The sequence below is a fragment of the Channa argus genome, chromosome 14, assembly GCF_033026475.1.
Source record: "Channa argus isolate prfri chromosome 14, Channa argus male v1.0, whole genome shotgun sequence".
Lineage (NCBI taxonomy): Eukaryota > Metazoa > Chordata > Actinopteri > Anabantiformes > Channidae > Channa > Channa argus.
Window position 1 is genome coordinate 11,600,393 of NC_090210.1, and position 23,310 is coordinate 11,623,702.

General features: G+C 39.1%; 1 protein-coding gene across 6 annotated transcripts in view; it reads left to right on the top strand.

Moving 5' to 3' along the window:
- Positions 1–19,212: 19,212 nt before the first annotated feature.
- Positions 19,213–23,310, top strand: part of carmil3 (capping protein regulator and myosin 1 linker 3) — a 75,530-nt gene continuing 71,432 nt past the window's right edge. For 5 of the 6 annotated variants that reach the window (XM_067475077.1, XM_067475079.1, XM_067475080.1 and 2 more), the window contains exons 1-2: positions 19,213–19,494; positions 22,476–22,570. In XM_067475077.1, the coding sequence (XP_067331178.1) occupies positions 19,449–19,494; positions 22,476–22,570 (141 nt within the window). In that variant the 5' untranslated portion in view covers positions 19,213–19,448. The remainder of the gene's footprint in view (positions 19,495–22,475; positions 22,571–23,310) is intronic. The other variant, XM_067475081.1, reaches the window with a different exon arrangement.

The following is a 23,310-nucleotide window of genomic DNA, read 5'->3' on the forward strand; positions in this document are numbered from 1 at the left end:
AGGAAGAGGAATGGTGGAGGTGAAAGAGGTGGATAATTAAAGTGGCCTGCTGGTTGATGGTGAGCGTATGAGGTGGTTCTTGGTGGTGAACTCTCATTTCTGCATTGTTTGCAAACTGGGGCTCAATAACAGTGAAAGGAGGAGCAAAAGGACCATTGTTAGTTAGAAATCTTTATTGGAATTGCTTCTTGTCTTGCGTTTTGGTGATATGGTGTTACTTGGGGCGACATAATCCTTTATCATGCCTCCATAAGCACAGAGCATTTGCCTAATACTAGACAGTAATCATTCAAACCTACTGCTAAGCATGCAGTCCAGTGCTCCCTCTCTTATCCACATACACATATACACTATTTAGCTACTGTGAGCAGAAATTAGCTAGTAAATAAAACGATTACCATACACTGTAGTACAATTAAAAAAAGCATATTCCTGAAATAAAAAGCAGGAATCTCAGTTTTTATTACAGCACTTTGTTTGACTGCCTTGAATGAAGTGAATGATATGTTTACACACTTTACTGATGTACTGTAGTGAGCTATACTATAGAAACCATCAAAATCCCTCTGCAGTTCTCTTTGTGGAAGCAATGAGCTGAGGAGAGGAGATTCTTGCCTGAGGGAAGGCAGGCGAGTTGGCCCAGAATCTGATCCTGTGACAGGAGACCCACAAAATCAGCACAGCACCCTAACCTAAGCTAACCTAAGTGAGACTGTGTTTGTCCCCGAAGAGCAGATTATTTGTTTAGCTGTTCTACTGCAGCTTTATTTACGGAGAACATACAGATACATGTGGCCGCAGAATATTTCTAAATTGTGAGGGCAGATGATAGTGTCTGGACCTTCGTTTTATTTATCTACTCTGCACAGTGTCCAGGGAGCTGAGCTGCTCGACCGCTCCGAGCAGGGTGATCATATCTGTGGTAATGTTGTTGTGGCGGCTGAAGACTCAGGAGAGATGTCTGTGTGTATGAGTATTTGGATATGTGTGTGTGTGTGTGTGTGTGTGTGTGTGTTGGGTGGGTGGGTGGGTGGGTGGGTGACAGACTCTATTTACCCAGCTGATCATTAGAGACAAAAAGAAAAAGAGAACATGATAGCCAATTACAGACATGCAAACACAAAGGCAGAGAGGATGGGGGGTGGGGTTGGTTCATTCATTAGCACTTTGTGTCAGACTGGTTAACTGTTCAATGAAGTGAACAGAATAATAAGTTTTGCCTTTGGTGAAATATTTATGGGGATTTATGCTCGTCACTTGTGCCTCACATGCATAGATCATGAAAAAATTTTAACTGCTGAGGGCTGGAGAAAAGGCACAGCCAGCGTTTGGTCAACTTCCCACTCACTAAATACCAACAGACACTCAGACTGTGAGTGTGGCCATTAAAAATGCTCGTGTCATCTGATTTGTTTTTTTCCAGGCACACTGTACTGGTGTATCTAAAAATATTTTAAAGAATGTGTAATCAAATGTTTGTGACAAAGATGATTCATATACTCCATACACACCAGATGTATGCTTTTGATTTTTTTTACTTTAGCTTCTTTGATATAAAAGAAAATATTTAAAGGAGGGGTTTTATATAATTATTATATTATTGGACTGTATATTACTGAGGAATGAACATAGAGATATTCCCTTTGAAAGTGTTGCTCGAGTGAGGCTCACCCTACTAACTAGTCAGAGGAGCCAAATCCTCTGGATATGGATGCAAAGGATATATTGTGCACATGTAACTTTTCTAAGATTATTAATGCCATGGGTGGATTCATTTAGGGTGTCATGCTACAGTTTGATTCACATCGCCTAATTTGACGTTTACTGTATGCATATTGTCTATTCTCCAGCTCTTCATTGATATATTTGCTTCATAGCCTCCTGCATAAAATTTTTGACAGCTCTGGTCAAATAGATATATTTTACATGTGTTGTGCATCACTTCATACTGATTTTCCCCCAAATTGAACTTTGCTAACGCTGTTTCCTTTGAAGGTTGGGGATGTCTACTAGAATTTAAATTTCTACTAATTGGCTGCACAGCAGGAGTCTGTAGAAGATGTAAAACCAGCCGTATAGCTGTATTTAAGAGGTTAAACGAGTGGTCTACATAAAGCAGAGGATTATAGGTTAAGGGTTACGATCACTAAACCACTTTTCAATAATAATTTTCAAAATATGAAGGATAGAAAATACACAAGTACCATATAAGAGTAAAGATAGCCCCTGGTAGTCCCTGATAAAAAAGGAAGATAGACAAGCTTTTGATGTAAGACATGTCTTACATCAAAATCCTCATTAATAAGTTAAGTACATACAGTAAAAAGAATTTAATTGCTGCTGAAATGTTTCTTTTCTGCATGTTTTCATCCTGCTGCGTTTCTTTAGAAGTACAGTGTATCAGTGTACTGACATGCCAGCGTTGGGTGTGGTTGTTAGGGCAAAGAAATGCTTTTAAATCCGATTGAACTTACTGGCAGATTTTCGTGACACGTGCATGCATGTGTAGGATCGTAGACTTATTCAGAAAAGCTGGCATTTCAGCGTTTTTGAAATCCACGACAATTACAATAACGATCCATCTCCCTGTTCTGTAAATATACGGCATTTTATTAGTACACCCACAGATCCACAAAGTCAACCCACAGCATGTCCACATATTGAGATAGAAACAGACGCCCAGCTACCTGCATACATTGGCTTGTGTCTGCTGCCACCTGCTGGAACAGTAACTGTTACATTTCTCCCGACTGCTTATAACTATTCCGAGGTTGTCTGGAGCCAATCCCAGCATCCTCAGAGGGAACACCCTTCACAGATCATCTGTTCATTACAGAGCCAACACTCTTACAGACTATCATTCACATCCACACCTTTGGTCAATTAAAATTCTCAATTCTGCCTGACCTCCATGTCTTTGAAACTTGGGAGAAAAAAAAAAAGCAAATCCCACCCCCCCCCAAAAAAAAAATCTCCCAGAAAAAAAGACTGACACAGAGAATCCAAAATTCTTGTTGGGAGATTAGCACATCAGGGGTTCAGCCTCCAGAACACCTTGTATGAACTGGTGTAAAGAATTTTAATTTGGATTAATAGCTTGTTAAGAGGATTTATTGCAGTAAACAAGAAAGATGACGAAAGGCATTATATCATCATCATCATAGGGGGAAAATATATGTGAATACAGCCTCTTTTACATGTATAACATGTAGTTTTACATGTATCTTTGACATGTAAAACTTCCCTGTATCCATTATCTGTAACCACTTATCTTGGTTAGGGTCACGGGGGGCTGTTGCATACCCCAGCTGTCATTGGGCAAGAAGCAGGGTCCACTGTGGACAGGTCTCCAGTCTATCATCAGGGCCAACACAGAGAGATACACACATTCACACCTACAGACATTTAGAGTCACCAGTTTACCAAACATGAATTATTTTGGACTGGAGATGATGCAAACCCCGCACAGAAAGGCCAGGGATGTGGACCTTTTAGAAGGAATGATTTTAGAACATAATAAGGGCAGCACTGCAGTCTCACAGCTAGAAATTCCCCCAGTTCAAATGCAGACTCTAGCCCAATGACAGCTGGCATAGGCTTCAGCCCCCCTGCAGCCCTGTGAACAGGATAAGTGGTTATGGATGATGGATGGTTGGATACATTTAATATTACCCTAATTCAAATATATGTTTAGTGTAAGAAATGCATAAGAAAACTCACAACACACAAGTTACATTAAATATGAGTCAGCTCTCCTTAAAATATTTAAATGTTGTTTAAACTACTTTATGACTTTCAGATGGGCCAAATCAGATTCTCAGGGAGACTCACGCCACCCTTGGTCTAAATCTGACTTTAGAGACAAACCAGAGAACAAGAACCAAAGTTGTTATAACCTTAAACTACTGCATATTGAGCTTTGCATGTCTAAATCAGATTTTCCAACAATACGGCAGCAACAACACCACTGCTTCAGCATCTCAGAGTTGGTGCGGTTGTTGTTTTGAAAAATGGGTGGGAAACAGATTTGTGTTGTATTCATCCACAGACATATTTTGCCCACCATCAGTTGTGTTTTTCTCGGATGCCTCTGAGTCAGTGATCTCTCTCTTTCATCCTGTGTCCATTTGTCTTTTTCTTTGTGGCCTCTGGTTTTAGCTGTCATTTCAAAATCACATTTGAGGTTTGGTGCCAAAACTTGAGCATATCATGTGAGGTTTCTCTAGGCATTTTTCACATTTTCACATAGACGTCCTGCATTTCCATGTGTCAGGTTATTTCACTGCTACTCAAAAATACTATGAAGAATTGAAATTTTGCATGGATGGAAATTTTTGCTGACACCTACAACAGATAAAGTAAATTAATGAAAATGGCTTTGAACTAAAATAAAAATTTTGACTCTTTCATTTAGAAAAGGTATATCTGTAAAAGGGCCAATATGTCTACAAATATCCCCTTTGTATGCAAAACAGACTTTGGGTTGGCATCTTTTATCTAATTCTATTAGCTGTTTGTATTCTACTCACTTTTCTCCAACTCCAAGTCGCAGTAATTGCATTTTCCCTTTTCCAATTCCCCAGTGAGCAGCAGCTACAAGAGGTCAAGAGAAACTCCTACGAGACTTCAGCACAAAAGGGCTGAGATTAAGACTGAAAGACAATACTTGGTCTCGAGATAACAACTTCATATATTTTACAGACTTATAGACCCAGTAGGCTTCATAACCCCAAATCCTTTTCCTCTGATTGCTGTCATCAGTCCCCTGCTGATGCAGCAGTGGAAAATATAGACCACAGCTGTTTTTTTCATGGCTGCTGTGAAGGATGGACAAACAAAGCTGTCAATAAAATTAAGGACAGACAAGTAGGAAATCCTGAATGATCATTGGGAGAGTTTGAATAGAAGCGATGGAGCAGATGGATGTGAGTGGAGCAATTGGTCTACAATTAGGGCCACAATAAATCTTTTTAAAGTGGATGCTCCAAAGTGGTTTGTATAAAAGTGGCAAAAAGGGAGCACTTAGGGATCTTTGGGTGAAATCCAGATGGTCCCCAGAAAAATGTGTAGTCATTTACTTGTAATTCCATAAGATTTTGATTTTATCAGGTTTTATTCCTCCAATCAATTATCAAACATATCACTCTTATACTTTCATTCAAACTCCTGTATTGGTCCAGACTGGTGAATAAAAGGGGATCTCACCGACTAAGTGATGGTTGGTTTTCCAAATCTACATAAAAAAATCCAGTCAATACCATTCAACACTACGTGGCATTGTAAAATCACACACACACACACACACACACACACACACACACACACACACACACACACACACACACACACACACACACACATTAAATGAAGATCATTAGCTTAGACTCACATTTTCACAATAGTTAAAAGGGTACAACTAAACGTCCTTCATAAAACATTTCCCTTTTTGTTGAATATTCTGAAAGAAGGAGCAGAAATGTCATCACTGTAGGAGTCCTTGAGAAAGGTGATCTTTGAGCTTTGATAAAAGTGCTTATTGAAAAGTCGGCAGAGTTCATATTCTGTTGTCACGTCAATAAATTCTTTTTCACATCTCCTCTTTTTTCCTCTATCTGTGCTGAATTCAAAGAATTCAGGACATTTGTCACTTGTACACTTGTACAAAGAGAACAATTCCTCCTGTCTTTGGTTTGTAGCCTGCTGGTTATTGAAAAGTAATTTGATTTGCAGGTTCTGATCGATTTGTGACTCAGTGTTTATCCTGTGCTCCTACTCCAAAACATAAAATTGTACAACTGTTGTGAAATGGAATGTATGGAAACAGTATGGGGTAACACTGTTTATGATAACAATCGTCACACAGTGCCAGTGATATAGAATCTACCAAGCTACCAAATCTTCATTGAACAGCTTTACTCAGATACTCAGATATGTCCTGCATACAAATCTTGAACTTAATAAATTCTTGACAAATAAATCCATATGAGCTTCTTTTAAGACATTTTTTCATCTTGAGCAAAATCATTTTAGGACTGTGCCATTAGCTAAATTTCTGCATTACTCGCTTGAGTGGCTGATTTCTAAGCTCACTAGAGGATTTTTACCCTAAATATGAGCTAAAACCACCCAACACTTAGAAATAGTTATACTTGAAGTGTGCGAGCTCTGGTATAGTCTCTAGCCTTTGCTCTTTCAGCTCGACCGGTCTGAATACCATCTTGAAGAGGCCCGCAGCCGTACACTCAGCTCTTCTTAAGATAGACTGAAATAGACTGGCCTGAAGTGCAGATCACGGTACGGAGCCTGAAGCACAAATATCCTCAGATAAAACAAAAGACTCTTCAATCAATTTTGCTTCAGCAAAACTCCTGCAGCTTTTATTTACCACTGGGTCTTTTTCTCAGACCCAATATTATCAAATGGATCATAATGTGTCCCAGATACGACTAGTTAAGGCTTTATTATGGTAATCATCAAAACTAATTTTTATACAATTTACTGCCTGCGGATGGGTTATGAATATCTTCCTAGGCAAATTTCAACGGCTTTTGGTTTGTCCCTTCAGGGGTCACCACAGAATATGTTCCTCACATTGATGTGTTTTTAGGCCGGATGCCCTTCCTGCCGCAAGCCCCCCATTTTTTATCTGGGCTCCGAGCGGAAACCAAGGTGACCCTTGGTGGCAGGGCCACACCTGGTGGTGTGGGATTGGAACCTGTGGCCCTCTGCAACCCAATGCTCTACCACTGATCCACCAGGCCCCCATGAATATCTTCTGTGGCAGTAGGAGCCAAATGTGTTCAAATTAGTTCTGTTAACCTAATTGTTTTTACAGGGGTACAGTGCATTATCAGAGACCTTATATTAGTTTAGCAGTGCTTTATATTTCAATTTAAATGCTACAATACACCCGTTGTTTTGCCTTTAGAAAGCATTTCTTTCTTCAGTCTGAAAATATAATAGAAAAGGGTATTATCCAGTGTCATTATACTGACCTTGAAGTCTAACGCAGAAATCGTATTACTAAAACATCACATCCACACTTCCTCATGTAATATTGAAGACAGTCTAAAGTCTACAATATTGATTTGAGGATATATATTTCAAAATTTAACTTAATATGGAGAAGTGCTGTTGAAGCTTCCTTCGATTCAGACTCATTGAACATCAATGTCATCAGGACATTGATATTTACTCGTCTAAAACGAATCACAATTATTTCTACCTTTTGCAGCATTCTCATTTAATGTAATTTAACATTGACTAATACCTGAGGGGCTTGTGGAGTGCAGCAGGGCTCAGCAAAGCAGGGTTGGTTGATTGTGAGTCTCCTGCAAGAGCTAGCATATGTTGCATACTGTAGATTTAAATTGTAAAATATCTCATTTGAATACTCCCAGTAAATCTACAGACTACATTGTGTGAAAAAGTTTATTTGTATTTGTATATTTTTTTGGTGTTCGAGAGTTGGTTCAGAGAAAAATTCAATCCTCCAGTAGAACGATAATGTTGCTCTAAGTCTACTAAGTACCTACAGTCCCTACAGCCTACAGTCAGCCATAATAAATGTGTACGTTTTGGTTATGTGTCAGTCTTTCCCAGTGTAGGCTAAAGTCAATTGACTTTTAGTCCAGAGTCACTCTCTATAATTTTAAGATATTTATTAATTTTGTTGAGTATTTCCATTTTAAAAATCACAAACAGTGCTGTGAAACACTGCTCTCTTATAAATGCATTGTTGTATTTATTTAATGTAGGTATGTTACTGGTGTTATGTAGTAAATTGGAACAAGGATAAATAATAGTTACTACTAAATGATGTTCAGTAATTTTAAACACCACTGCCTTAATTAAATACAAAATCACTTCGTTATTTTGAATGTACTTAATACACTTAAGTTAGAGTTACTTAATTGCACAGAATTACGTTTATACAGTTGCATGTCCAGTTTACTAAATACAAGTTGATTCGACGTTGTAAAAAAATATCAAATTAACTGGGAAAGTATTCAGGATTCTTCTACATTTTTGGAACCCAAAGAACTTTACATTTGCTTATCATTAACAGGCACAATGCCATGAGAGGTGCTAATTGAGTGACTACTGCAGTAATTCCCATTACTTTACAATGATTTAAATGTTTACTTATAATAATAGGTCACAGTTGTGTTGTGGTAACATACACTTGTGGAACAAATGTATTGGAGTACACTTTACTCACTCTGACGATCCACTCTACACTAACAAATATAAGTTTAAGTTATTTTTATAGTGGAAAGTATTTAATAGTTGACACTATAGTAGAGACAGTATGTAATTAAGGCAGTTTTGTAAAATTTACTGAACGGCATTTAGTAGTATTTAGTTATCTAACCTTTTTCCAATATACTTTGAATAAAATCTAACATAAATCAAAGGCAACATGAACAAACATAACATAAGTATTACAGGATACTGATCAAATCAAAAATGTGATGTACTGTAATGAGAAAAAGTATCCATGGCCTTAGTCACTACATCCACAAAATGACCAAACCGCCCGTCTGGTCTAGGGTATAAGGCTAGTACTAGGACTCTGGGACACCATACATTCACACTGAGAGACACTATTTACAAAATGAAGAGCAAACCCTCCTATAAATGGCCAGTCTTCCAAAATGAGTCTAAGAGCACGGTGACAACTGATCCAAGAAGTTACAAAAGAGCCAAGAAAATACTGACGGACTCTCAGTCAGTTTTCATACTGCTTGCATTCATGGTTTACACCCCAGTTATTTAGGTTTCTATGAGTGAAATCTGAAACTGCCTAGTACTATATGAGATACCTACAAAAAGAAAAGATCCGGAGTGAGATGAGTATCCTTTACAGCACCATGCAGGCATGAGGAAAGGCCAAAATGGTAAGAAATCTTTATGCTGTAAATGGTGCAAATGAAAACATGTCTGTGAGAGCTAAAGGGTGGATCTAGGTCTTGTGGCGTCAAGAGACACAGTTTAGTGTAAGACATTGTTTTTGTTTGGCATTTAAACAATGAATTAAGTTTTCATTGCTGCTCTACTTAATCTCAGAGCTCAGGACTCAGATTCCAATCTGCAGAGAATCAAACTGTATTAGCTGTGCTTCATTCAATTTTAACTGAACAGCATTGTGCATTGTCTGAAGCAATAAAGGTTTTGTTTCTTTCCCACAAAGAGTTCAATCACACAAAACAACACTCACTCCCTTCCACATTATAAGGCATTAAGCTTCACTCATTTTTAACTGATCTGTTCCATGCTGGGATAGACTCCAGCTCCCCTGCGCCTTGAGAGGAGCAGATGGGCAAAGAAAATTAATGAGCAAATGAATAAGAACCTGCAGTTATGCTTGACTAGACTGCTCACTGATTCTTGAGCAGAGATACTGGTTTTCAGCACCTATGGATTTAAATGCATCTGTTTTTATCTAAAACTGTGTTCAAAGCTTTCTATTTCTAATAGGAAAATATGTCTCTGATGAAGAAGCCTTCATGACCAGTTCAAATGCAGTATGTTTATAATCAAAACAATTTAGAATGTTTAATAATAATTTATAATGGATCTACAATATTAAGTTTTTCATTGTGGACACGTTCACAAGCATAAAATGCACGTTACTGATTATATGGTTACATTTTTATTGGTTCATTACTGATATATAATGGATGACTGCAACCTGCCAACACCCAAAAACTTCCATATCAATGACAGTTATCCAGGAGAACAGAATGGATACATGAGCATTGTGTGAAGGCCAAGAGAGACTTATTGGTTCTGCACAAGTTGTAATGAGGTGAATGTCGTGATCTTTCTAATAACTACCACTGACCACACACCCATGACTTCTGTCCTTAAATGCATAAACATTTGCCCACTTCTCCACTTGCTGTTAAATTAAATTGAGTGTGCTCAATTATTTAAATTTTAAACACTTACCCTATCTAATGCAACATATGCAGGTATGTTCATTCAGCAAGTTTATATTTGCTTATACAGCCCCACTCTTATTTGCTTTATTTTTCAGGGACCAGAGTTTCCTCTTGCCTAAGACCAGAAAGTAATAATCACTTCACTGAAGCTTAAAACTTGCTGCTGAACTCTTCAGGGTCTTAACTTACTTAAAATGATTTGAAAATTATCCAAAAATGAAAATGTATATGGATTTATGGCGGTATGCCAGTTGAGCTAGTAACTTTCAAACTATGCTGATCATAGATTAAAAAAAAACCCTTACCATTCATGTAAGAGGAAAATTGATAAAAATCATAAAACCGAGTTCATTTTTTATGCCAAGCAGAAAATAAACTATATTTAAATGTTTTTTCCCTGTTAGCAGTCAGTTCTTTCAACTCAGGTGAACATGAAGACAAACTTTGTGCCTGGTTGAGCACCGACTAAAATGCTGTAAATCTTGACTCTTGCTACCAAGACATGAATAAGAACACACCCAGTTTGTAAGATCCACACGGAGCAAACTCAGTTTATCTGCAGTTCACTGCATGTTGTGTATGCTCTGCATCAGTTTCAGTCTGGCTGTTGTGTTTCCAAATGAAGAAGCCTGCTCTCTGTAGCTGACTGAACACAGCTGAGATACAGAACTTATTGACTGTCAAGGGGAAAGCAGCAAATGTTTGCTTAAAAAATCAATAGATTTGCCACTATGCTTCTTTTTAGAAACACAAAATGTTAGGGGGGCCTTAAGGGGCTGTAGCTGTTGCCACTGAGGAGTATTAGCAACCCCTATGTTGTTTGTTTCAAGTGTATCCGACTCCGTATGTGCCATAGGAGACAATGATGTCTGCTATTTCTTTGCATGGTAGAGTTTTAAGTTAGATATAACTACAGGATTCAGTTTTTAATACAATCCCCCTTGAGGCTGCAAGATCAGATGAGCATGTATTTTTTTGCCACACTTAGGTTGTTTCACATTATTTTCAAATCATTGTAATGTCATTTACGCTTTATACACCGTCCCAACTTTTCTGAAATGATGTCTGTCTTTATGTTCAAGTCACAGAGGCTTTTTACTGTTTCCAGCAGCTGGAAACAGGATATAGGGAGAAAAGGACAAAGTCGGGTGATTTTATAGACTTACAAATTTGTGGAGAACAGCTTGGACGTTATCACAGTAGACTGCTGTTCATATCTAATCTCAAACTAACAGTCAACAACAACATTTAGCACTGTTTAGTACTTATTTTGACCCAAACTGCTTTCCCTAAATTTAACCGGGTTGTTTATATTCCTGGACCTAAGCTAATGTTCTCTGTAGCATTTTCACAAAAAATAAAAGGTTATTTTAATACTTAACAATATCAATATCATTCTTTTGGAGTTGCTGTTGTGTCAGCTGGATGCATGCTTGTCTGGTACTCACTCTCTTTTAGCTCTGCAGGCTCTTTACCTGTTGAATGCTCCACCTGTGGCTGAACATGAAGATATAAAAGTGTGACTATTTTACCTCATTTTCACAGTGTTATTTGATACATTATTGCTATAAAAATATTGCTTAGTCACTTTATACATGAGTTGTATGACATTTGAGGTGGTTTTAAATAAACATGAATTATTGGAACACGTAGAAGTTTCGATTAGCACATATGTTTAACAAAATCTGAACTCAAAATCCTTTATTCTGAGTGTCTTAGTCTTAACCAGCAGAACAAATTCAATCAGCTGTCAGAGAGCTCCATGCAAGATAATGCTAAAAGCTAAAGATGTAAGTGAATCCTGAGTTTCCCCCCACACCCCCGCTCCCCAGTCAAAATGTGTATTGCTTTTTATTTTATTTTATTTTTTTACTTCATTTTGAAGTTTTCTCTTCACTGTGGAGAATATGTTTCATTTGTCGAGTTTCACACTAGAAGGGTGTGTTCGCATTCATCTGCTGGAGGAACCTTCAGTGTTCACCTAAAATCTGAGTTTGAGGTTTGCTCATACAAGCATGATCTGACTCCCATTTATAAAGTGTTAACTTGTTGTATAGAATACAAAACAACCTAAACCAAAATTATTATTCAAAGCAGAGGTTTTTATATGATTTTATATTCATTTTATTTCCTTTGGTCAGACTTTTATTTCCAAGCTTAAGTATGCTTTCTTATGTGAACAGCCAATCATTTGTGGCCCACAAGTATATCTCTAAAATCTAATATAAGCAGATGAGGCACTTTTTCTCTCTGCACACTGCAAAGCTCAGCACTGATCTTTGCAGCTATACTCCACCTCTCTGGCCTCTGCCAGCATCAGCATTTAGATTCATGGGATTTCAGAGTGTGTGATATAAGGCTTCATGTTCATCTAAATATTTTGTATCTACAGCTCTGCTGCAGGACGTGTGAGCTTGGAGACAGCCTGACTTGAGTCCTCAAAAATTGGTTTCTGGGGTATTTCAGGGCAAAAGACACGAAACCAAACACCAGAAAACAGCTTCAAAACGATTGTTGCAATAAGTGGTTAAAACCTTGATGTCAGTGTTTTGACTGAAAATTATTCAAAAGAACATATCAGTCCCCCACTTATTGTGACAGGAGGTCAAGTACTGCCTGTTATGAGACATCCAGGACCTCAAAGATGTCTGGAAAAGGACAGTGAAGCCCTTTAGGCATTGTGTCCAATCAATACTCTTTTCAGCTTTTTGGTGTGTGACATTAACAGATCAGTGGAGCCACAAAAAAGAAAGCCAAGGAGTTCAGCTCATGCTGTTATCCACTCCCCAGTCTTAAAGGTGATCTTCCACGTTACTTCCAATAACTCACTGACTTAGTGTCTATATTTTCGTTCTTGAGGTGCCCATGTAGTAAAGACACGAATCAGACAAAATAAAGCCTTGTAACAGCGGAAGCCTTGATGTAGCCTCTGGTGAAGTGCAGCACATGCAGGCAGTCAAGCTGTCTCTGTGTAGCCAGCTGTTTCACACTCCCTCTTGATCTGTATGCAGGCTCATTTAGCAACTGACTGCTGTGGATTCAGGCTTCTCAAGCAAAGTCATTACTGTGAAGGTCAACTACAATTTATGCCCCTCAGCAGCCCTAGAAGTAGGCTAGAGTGTGTGATAGTAATGTTACAAAGTAAGAAAGTACATTAATGTAGGTACTAAACACAGGGACAATTTGAGCTATTTCCATGTTTAATGCATTTCATACTTAATTTAAAAAATAGAGAACGTGAAACTACATCAAGCTGTGTTGTATGTTGGAGGATGGGGCACCATCCTGTGAGGAACATGCTCTGTTTACCTGTGCCTGTTACCATGGGTCACATCCATACATTTTGCTTTGTTGCCTAACAAGTTGTTTATATAGTTGAAATCTGATGGAGCAGGGAAGGGATAAAGCAGGGAGAAGACAAAGAAGTGTGTGCTGGAAAGGAAGATCCTATAGGCTTATGTGTGGTCCCGTCCTTATCTCTAATCAATCTGTTACATTTTCTTGAACAAAGGTGTGACCTACTAAGTCAGTTGTTAATGTGGTAGGACTGACCCGTGGTGTCGCTTTTCAGAATAACGACAGAAAATCGAAGTGTCTAACTCACGTCCATAAGAAACACTTAGTGGTTGTCACAACATAGCACACCCCCATACTTTTGCATACTTATTCTTCACTTTAAATTTATCTAAGGAGGAAAGTGGAAACCTAACTACTGTAGTAAGATGTTTTATCTGTCGGTGTTCATCTTTGAGCTGTCTTCAAAAAACGTGATTATTTTTGTTCCAGTTTCACTGGTTTCCGCCTGTTAAAAATGTGACTATATTGCCCTCTTCTTCTCCAATTCTTGTACTCTGAAATTGACACCGTATGGGTACCGTGTTCAATAAGACTAACATAATAATGACTGAAAACCCTAATTACCTGTCTTTTATTTTTGTTTTAAGTAACCTGATAAAACAGAGGACTAGATGCAGCATTCGTTTGTACAAATTACAATTCCTATTCCACTTTCTTCTTCTTTTTTTTTTTTTAGAGGCAAGTGGTTTGCAATTATTTTTAAAGTAACATTAACTTATTTACAGTGTGGTGTAATCTGAACAAGTTTTGGAAGCAGGTCAACAAACACCACAATCTCAGTCATAATGCTCCGCATAATATCATCAAAAGGAGTTTTGTCATGAAGAAGCAGAGGGATATTATAATAAATGGGAAGGTTCTTGCTTCCCTTCATGCATGTACTCAAACGAGAAAAACACGGTGACTATTGAATATTGTTGAAGTCGCCCTTTAATTATGGGATTAGTATGTCTTCTACCACTGTGTTATGGCTGCTGTAACTATTTACATGATAAAAATAAAAGAGCCACCACTATCTGCATTCATTGATACTACCTTACAGTTCAGAATATGTCACTATGGAAGAACATACTGTATCTTCTGTAAACATCCATACATGGGATATATGATTCCTCTGTTCAACCAGATGAGGGCAGTGTGTCACAGCGCTGCTGCTCAGCTTGAGATCTGTTTGTCACACTACTGTACACGCTGAGAACAGAGTCTGAGGTGAATATTGGGAATGAACCAAAAGCCTGCTTTGCAGCATCATCTTGAGTTATTACTGACATCAGGAAGAAGAGTGAGATGACTCCTGCTAACACTTTTAAAACCACCGGCTTTTAAAATCAGGTTGCCAGTGAATCATAAACTGTTACCTTCCTCTTCTCTCTCTATTTTACTGCCAAGTGCTGCTGTAATATGTGGACTGTCTCCTTTTACAGATGTAGTTTTTTCTTGTGCAGTTATTGTCTGGCAAATGACGTCTAAATGTCTGCAGATTTAGGAGGATAAACAGGTTTTGAATGAATGAGTGTTTCCTGTTTTTCTTTTTTTTGCTCATGAGCTTTATCTGCTTTAAATTGCTGCCTGCACAGCAGCGCCTTTGTGTAATCCTTTTATTCTAGCACTGTTTTATGTAAGCAGATTCACGCACACACAGTATCTAGACAGACAAGTAATTGGGGGCATATTGAGAATCTCGACTCATATCGAAGAGATGCCACATTGATGAATAAATAATAGATCGTCCTTTCAAGTGCATCTTTGAAAAGTGTTGAAGTTTTTAACCCCATGAAACCCAGAGACAGCTACAGTCCCCCAGACTATAAACCTCTTATTGTAGTCTCACACACTCCGCCTTTCTCCTTCAATACACCCATCCTCTCTCTCTACTATAATACCCCCCACTGCGTCTTTTTTTTAAATTAGGGTAAAATATCAATGAGACACAGACACAAAAGGCCTTTCAAACACATGTGCAATTATACACAGAGTCATGCATACATAAAGCAGGTTTTGTATTTTTGTTGATGACTTTGAGGTCCCTTAAGGGCCAGTTTTTCAAAATTACACCCGAGACAACTGTGCCCTCAACAGCCCATTTGTTTGTGTCCTTATGAACTTATTTGTCATATTAAGAAGTGATATATGGGACTAAAAGAGTTAATATTCTGGACTAATTTCAGCTGCATCTATGAAAAAAAGCTGAACTGTGTTGCATAAGCGATGACATTGACAAGTAGCAGCCATTCAGATGAGTAGGTGAATCATATATCATTGTTACTCACAGCCTGAGCTTCAACCTGGCCTCCCTATTCTCCATCCCAAATCCTATCACAGCCATGGGGGGTAATTTCACAGCTCTGAGGAGAAAGGCACCAAATGAAACTGTTTGATATATGACCCTGTTCCCTTAATGTCCTCATATCATTACAGAAATATTGGCATGAAAACACATTTATCAAAAGCACCAAATCAACTTTCTGCCCTGACATAATAAAACTGAAGAGCTAGCTATAGTTTAAACATTGTTCAAATCAAAAAGATCAACAGACCTACTGTAAGCAGAAGAGCTTTACAGATGCTGCTCTCCCTGAGTGTAACCCTCAGCAATTGGATTTAAAATAGAAAACTATGAACTTCTCAAACCTGATCCTGATGGTTTGGTGTATTTCAGTCTTGATGTGTTAACATCACTGAGTTTATCAAGTTTTTGAATAATCTCATGTGGCTGTATGTGTGATTTTAGACAGCTACTGGTTTGTTTTAATTGTAAAAAAAAGTATTGTTAAATTGTAATTTAGCTTGCTTCTTCTTCCTTTCTATGATTATATAAAACATCTTATTATTATGTCTCATCTCTTATGCTGATTGTATTGTGAATGTTAGATTATTTTATTTATAATTTAGTTCCATAATATATATTGTGTATTTTGGCTTTTTGTCTGAACCATGTTAAAACTGCCTACTTTGGAGATTGGCATGGACCCAGTTAAACGAAAGATTTTATGTCCTAAATAAATGAAGGTTACAAAATGTAAAGCAAAACAATTGAATTAAATTTAAAAAACAATTGCGAACCAGTTGTCAGTAGTTTGAATTCTATTTCCTCCTGGACATATCTTGGACATTACACTGACAGTTGTTGTCCACAACAATGTCCACATGGTTTCACCTATGTTGTCTCTTGCCATTCAGCCAATCACAATGACTCCCATCATCCCGGTGAACAACAATCCACCAGGATTCAACCTTCTTTCAGTTATAGCTACTAAAGTAAAATACTGGCTTGGTTTGAATTCAGTATCAAAGTGGTAATGCTAGTACTGAATGGATGAACAATGAAGTGAATTTGGACACATACAAGACTATTTTACAACATAATATTGTAGTTCATAATAAGTTAAGTGTTGTAGCTAACTTTAGAATTGTTTTGTTCGATTGGCCACACTGGAGCACACACTCAAAACAGGGTGGCACATTTGAAAAAGGCTTTAAAAGGTTTAAACCCAAATAAAAACAGCTAATAAACTATATTAATAGGCTAATAGTGTGTTTATAAAGTGTATGTTCAGTGTCAGAAATGTCAAATATGTAACTCATCTGCAATATTAACTCGAAATAGTCATAAACAAATAATAAATAGCTAGGGAGAGGTAATAATCCATCCTTTGCAGGGATAGTCTGCCTGGTTACAGCTGCTGAAAAATAGTTTTCTGACAAAAATCATAAATGCACCTAATACTAACAGGAATGAGAGAGAGCTGAAAGAGCTATGGTAAACGGCCACTTATATAGCGCTTTTCTCCAAAGCGCTTTACAATGTTGATTCCCATTCACACACACACACACTCACACATCGATGGTGGTGGCTGCCATGCAGGGTGCTCACCTGACCCACTGGGAGCAACTTGGGGTTCAGTGTCTTGCCCAAGGACACTTGTAGGCAGGACAGGGGATAGAACCACTGACCCTGTGGTCTGTGGATGACTGCCTTACCAATTGAGCAACAGCTGCCCCAGCTGGAGCAGGTCACAGCTCAACATGTGTATAGTGCAAGCTGAGGCAAAAAAAAAAAAAGACTGCTTTTATGACTCTCCAATTAAATAAAGTCTGCCCAGTGTAAAAATGGTCAGAGATTCATGAATCTGTGACAAATTGTGTCTAAAAATTGTGGAATAATTTTAGAAAAATGTTCCTCAATGTAAAATTGTGAAAACTTTAAAGATCCCACCATACAGTATATAATATCAACAAAAGATTCAGAGAATCAGGAAGAAACTCTGTGCCCAAGGGACAAAAACGAAAGGTAAAACTGGATTAGCTTGATCCTCCCGCCCTCAGGCAGCACTGCATTAAAAACAGCCATGATTCTTTACTGGACATCACTGCACCGTCTCAGCAACACTACCAGAAATCACTGTCTGTGGACACAGTTCACTGTGCAATACACAAATGTAAGTTAAAGCTGTATCAAGTATTGAAGAATTCATATGTGAACACGTTCCAGAAACACCGCCCTGTTTTCTGGGCCAAAGCTCATTTAAAATGGTCTGAGGCAAAAGGGAAAACTGTTCTGTGGTCAGATGAATCAAAATTTTAAATACTTTTTGGGAACCATGGACACTGTGTCCTGCAGACTAAAGAGGAGAGGGACCATCCAGCTTGTTATCAGTGGACAGTTCGAAAGCCTGCATCTCTTATGGTGTGGGGTGCATTAGTCCCTATGGCGTGGGCAGCTTAAACATCTGCAAAGGCAACATCAATGCTGAATAGGTTTTAGAGTAACATATGCTCCCATCCAGATCCATCCAACATCTATTTCAGGGAAGACCTTCCATATTTTAGCAAGAAACCACATCCTGCATCCATCACAACAGCATGGCTTCGCAGGAGAAGAGTCCAGGTGCTGAATTGGCCTGCCTGCACTTCAGACCTTTAACTAATAGAAAACATTTGACCAATCATAACAAAAAAATCCAACAAAAAAGGCCCAAGACTGTTGAGCAGATAGAATCCTGCATCAGACAAGAATGGGACAAGATTCCTTGTCCAGACATTTAATGATGGTTATTAAAAGAAGAGGGAATGCTACACAATGGTAAACATCATCCTGTTCCAACTTTTTTGAGATGTGTTGAGCCATTAAAAAAAAAAATTAGCTCATATTTTCCATGAAATGATAAAATGTCTCCATTTCAACATTTGATATGTTGTTTATTTTCTATTGTGAATAAAATATGGCTTGATGAGATTTGCAAATCATTGCATTGTGTTTTTATTTATATGTTACACATCGTCCCAACTTTCTTTCAATTGGGTTGTATTTGAGAAGCTAATATCTTGTTAAATTGTTGTTTTGGGAATCAATGCAGTAAAGTGTAATTGGTTTTCATTTCTTTAACTTATACTATGATTGTCTCTGTTACTTTCCTGGATTCCTTAAGAGTTAAGTTGACTGACAAAAAGTCAGATAGTTCGGTTTGATAAATAACACCTTGTCATTTTTAATATTTTAAGCAGAAATATCAAACTTTAACAGGGTACTTTGCAACTGTACTTTTATTTATTTTAAAAAATGAATTAAATCTTATTTATATTTTAGACTGTGGCCAAACACAAATGTTGAAGTCATCACCACTTTTGGGAATCATTTCAAACAGGCCAGTCAATTGCATTTTGAATTATCTAGATATCTGAATATCTAGTTTAATCTTGATGTTAAAAAGCCTAACTTCCCGTTATTTCTAAAGGGTCCCTTAAATGTCCATTTTGGCTCCCCATGTCTTTGCATTATACATGATCTTGTCTTAACTGGCCAAGGGGGCCAAGAGACACCTCTAACCCTCCCAGCAACCGCCCCCTTGCTCCCAACTCTCTCCCCCTCTCTCCCTCTCTCTCTCTCTCTCTCTCACCCTGTCTCTCCCTCTCTCTCCCTGAGTGCTGAAGTCGAAAGCGCTCCTCGGGTTTAGCCTGTGCGCACCGCGGCATCGCTGCACATCGCTCTGTACCGGCTGTTGTTGTGCCCGGAGCACCTGGAGGCACGGAGCAGGCAAAAAGGGCAAAGAACAAGTGGCTACCGGGGGCCCGAAGTGACATTTGAGAACAGAGCAAAGCGGGGAGTGAAAGGAGAAGGGGCCGGACCGGCGGGACGAGCGCACCATGGCCTCAGCGGCGGGCTTCGTCAGCGTCAGCAGGGAGATCACAGGTGAGCCCGAATATGAGTTTTTTCTGGGAAGTGGGGTTTTAACCTTTCACTGAATCCTCTTGAGAAACGGAAGAGATTTTTAGTTTCTTGTTACACAGCGGCCCTTTTTAAATCTCCGCTTGCTAGTGCGTTTGATTTGAAATGAGTTATCACCGCCGCCACGCGTAAGCAATGCCTCCCGAGGCGAAACCAGAGTTAATGGCTGTTGAGGCTTGTGAAGATTGTAATCCCATCGATCTCGGAGCCAGAGTGTTCACTTTCGGATTGATTTGGCATAAAGACCTGCCGTGAAATTTATCGTGCGCATGGGTCCTGCAGTGCCGTCAGAGTTATTTTTAAGTGTTAAGCATGTGTGCCTTTGATGCGCGTTCATTAGGAGTTTTCATCTCTTTCTTCTCTCTCAGCGTGTGTGTGCGTGGGAGTTATTGTGCGACTGGGAGCGCTTTGCGTGCAGCAGGCAACATGAGTTCAGCTGCACTCAGGCTGAGTCCCTCTCTCTCTCTTTTTCTTTCTCTCATTCTCTCAGCTGGGAAGATCGGACACTATAGTGCCCGCACAAACACACACACACACTTCTCAACATGTTTGGCCGATCAGGTAGTGAAGTGCACTTCACTACTAATCACCCTGATGGGGTAAATCCTGCTGTTTACGGATTCCGCCTGGTCAAGCCTTGCTTGTTTGTCTGTCTGTCTGTCTGGCCTAGTAGGCCATTAACACCTGCCATTAGACAAGATGAGAAAAGGGAGGGGAGGGGGGGGGAGTGAACAGATCAATCAAAGTGTAAATGAGAAGGAATTAAAGAAGAAAAGGGGGCTCTGACCCACACTCTTGCTCTTCACCCCTGTGAGAGAGCAGCAGATGCCAGAATCACACCAGCAGGTGTTGGGTGGGGCGTTGGAGTGGTGTTAAAGGGTTTAAGTGATTGGGTCTTACCCAGCTTAACGTCAATAACTCTCTGTTTGACTTTGGCTGATCTGCATTTGATCTGCCAGCGTGGTTCTAAAATATGAGTGTTGTCCTTGCCTCGTCCTACCGGCACCAGCCATCGCTCACCCAAGAGCCAACTTCATGATTGTTACTGGATGTGGAAAGTGAAAACTGACTACTGTTTGAAGCAGTAAGACAGTTGGGAGACTGTGACACAATTGAGCATCATGACACAGCATGATGAGCTGTATCTCCATCTGGTGGGCTCCTTGAGTGCATATTTAGCAAGGGTGGCCCCGCTTGAAATGTGGACTGTGAATTTCACACAGCTTGCAGGCATATGTGTGTGTTTGCAGTCTGAAGATATAGGTTGACATTGTGTTTGTGAATAGCAGGTTGTAGTATGTTTGTGTTTTTGGAGATGTAAATGTGGAGGGTTTCTGGTGGGGTGCAGCGAGCTTCAGTAGAGTTGTCTGGCACGGTGGAGTAAAGGCCCCTAAACATTGCAGCGCTGGATCTCGTCTTCGGTTCCACTGAGATGAGCCAAGCTGCTTTTTTCCCCCTTTCTCTGAGGCTAAAAATAGCTCAGTTATGAGTCCTCTTTATCGAGAGGTTGTGTGTGTGTGTGTGTGTGTGTGTCTGCTTGTCCTCGTGTTGTGTCCTCATAGCTGTCTACTTGTCTCTGTGACTGTTCACCCCTGTAAGTCTGTTTTTAAACGAATACTCTACTACTCTGTCCCCAGACTGAAAGTCAAGACACAGTGACCACATCGATAGTGGGCTGTTTGTGGGATATGAGCACAATTACTGATTCACATCTACTTTCCACTGCATATTTTAATGGAATATTTCAGTAAAAACAATGGTATTGCTTTCTGTTTTCATAGGAGCAAGTCCATAAATTGACACCTGCTGGTGACCTAAATCTAAGTTCTAATGCTCTGATGTCGATCTAAAGTTAGAGTCAAGTCAAGAGTAATGGCCAACCAAACAACAACTTAAAGAGGTTTGCACATAGGACTACCACCTTTCAGAACAGCTAAATTTAAACAGGTTGTTTAAATGTCCAGGACTCAACTGGAGAGCACTACTGTCCAGTTGAACCTCCGTGTTCACGTGCTTTTCATGAGCGTTGGATCTAACGTTTGTTTTCCACAATTACCTGTTTATTTTTTTGAATAATGATTTAGTTTTAAAGTCTCAGACAACAGGTAAAAAAAAAATAAAAATCACAATTCCCAGCACCAAATTGATGACTTGAAAGTTTTCTTGATTCTGTTGGGATCACGAAACATTAGTGCCAATGAAAACCAACCGCTGCATCACCTTGCATCCCCTTTGTCTTGGTTCGAGCATGTGGTGTTTGCAGAAGAGGAAGAGAAAGAGGAAAATGTGGGACTGCGTATGTGCAAACTGTTACTGTTAAAGAAAGCAGAGTTAGCTTACCATTTTCACACCACTTTCACTTAACACAGGCGGTTTAAAGCTACTTTTAATCGACGATGCGTCTGATAAGAAGTCACAAAATGTACTGCCATTGCACTGATTCGCTAAGTTGAACAGCCAATCAGAATAGTCTCTTTCACAGAAGAGATAATACAGATTTTTCCATGTAATTGGCCAAAAATCTGCCTATGGTGGTGTGACTAGAAGTTTCAATGTTTGCTTTATTGCCTGTATGGTGATTGCGATCAAATGATTGATTTAGAAAATGACTAAAATTATCCTATATTTATCAATGAGAAATGTAGTTATCTGTGTAGATGAATAGAGAAATCTTCTGGTTTTTGTAACTGTATTCTTGGGTTATCTTATACATAGACCCATTAAAAGGGGGGTATCTAAAGAGAAATTTGATCAATCCCCTTTTTTAGGCCTTTCCTTTAATTTGTCACCCTGTTGTATATTTGAATTTATAAATTCCCCCCTTTTAAAAGCTTTTTACTGTATTTCTGAGGGTATTTCAGGACAATGCTTTTCATTCTGTTATGTGTTTACATTATATAATTAGGTCTCCTGTTTTTTCCCCCTCCCTCCACTCTTCTCTTCAGAGAGCATCAGGAAGGTGCTGGACAAGCAGTCTATTAAGTTTGTTCGAGCCATCAAGCAGGACGCCAGAAGCGGCAAATCCGAGGACAGGATACTGGTGAGGGACACGCTTATTCCACACCAGGTCACTTGAAAGACATATTCATAGTCAAAGTGAGAACTTCTTTACATGTGAGGTGTTGAATATCAATGGGAAATCAATGGAAGTTAATTGTTACAAATTGAAAGAGCCATACGAACTTGCAGATTACACATCCTGAGACTAGCAACAGATGCCTTGAAAATCAGGCTTAAGACAGATGCTGCCTAAGTAGAGTAAAGTGGACACCATGCCATGGCCTACTGAGTCCATCCTTAGACTTTATTAGATGTGGCAGGATGGCCTTAATGCCAAAGGCAAAAATGGTGTGTGTGTGTGTGTGTGTGTGTATGTGTGTGTGTGTGTGAGAGAGCCTTACACACACTACATGCAACGACATCACTTATTGTTTTTTGTTTTTTTTAGAAACCTCTGTGTGTGTGTGTGTGTGTGTGTGTGTGTGTGTGTGTGTGTGTGTGTGTGTGTGTGTGAGTGAGACAGAGAGAGAGTGAGAGAGAGAGAATGCATGCCAGAAGGTGTGTGGGCAGCCTGCGATGTATTCGAGGAGCGTGTGAGAGCCAAGGCCACCGCTGTAATTGAGAAATTGTCAGTTAGTCAGCCACATTAGCGACTGATCAGTTACTTGCACACAGTTGCGATGCATGAGAACGAGCTCATTTTCTCCCCTGAAGACAGCAAAAAAGACAAGCTGATAAGTGAATCAAAACTATTAATGTGCACTTCTCTGAATTTTCCGC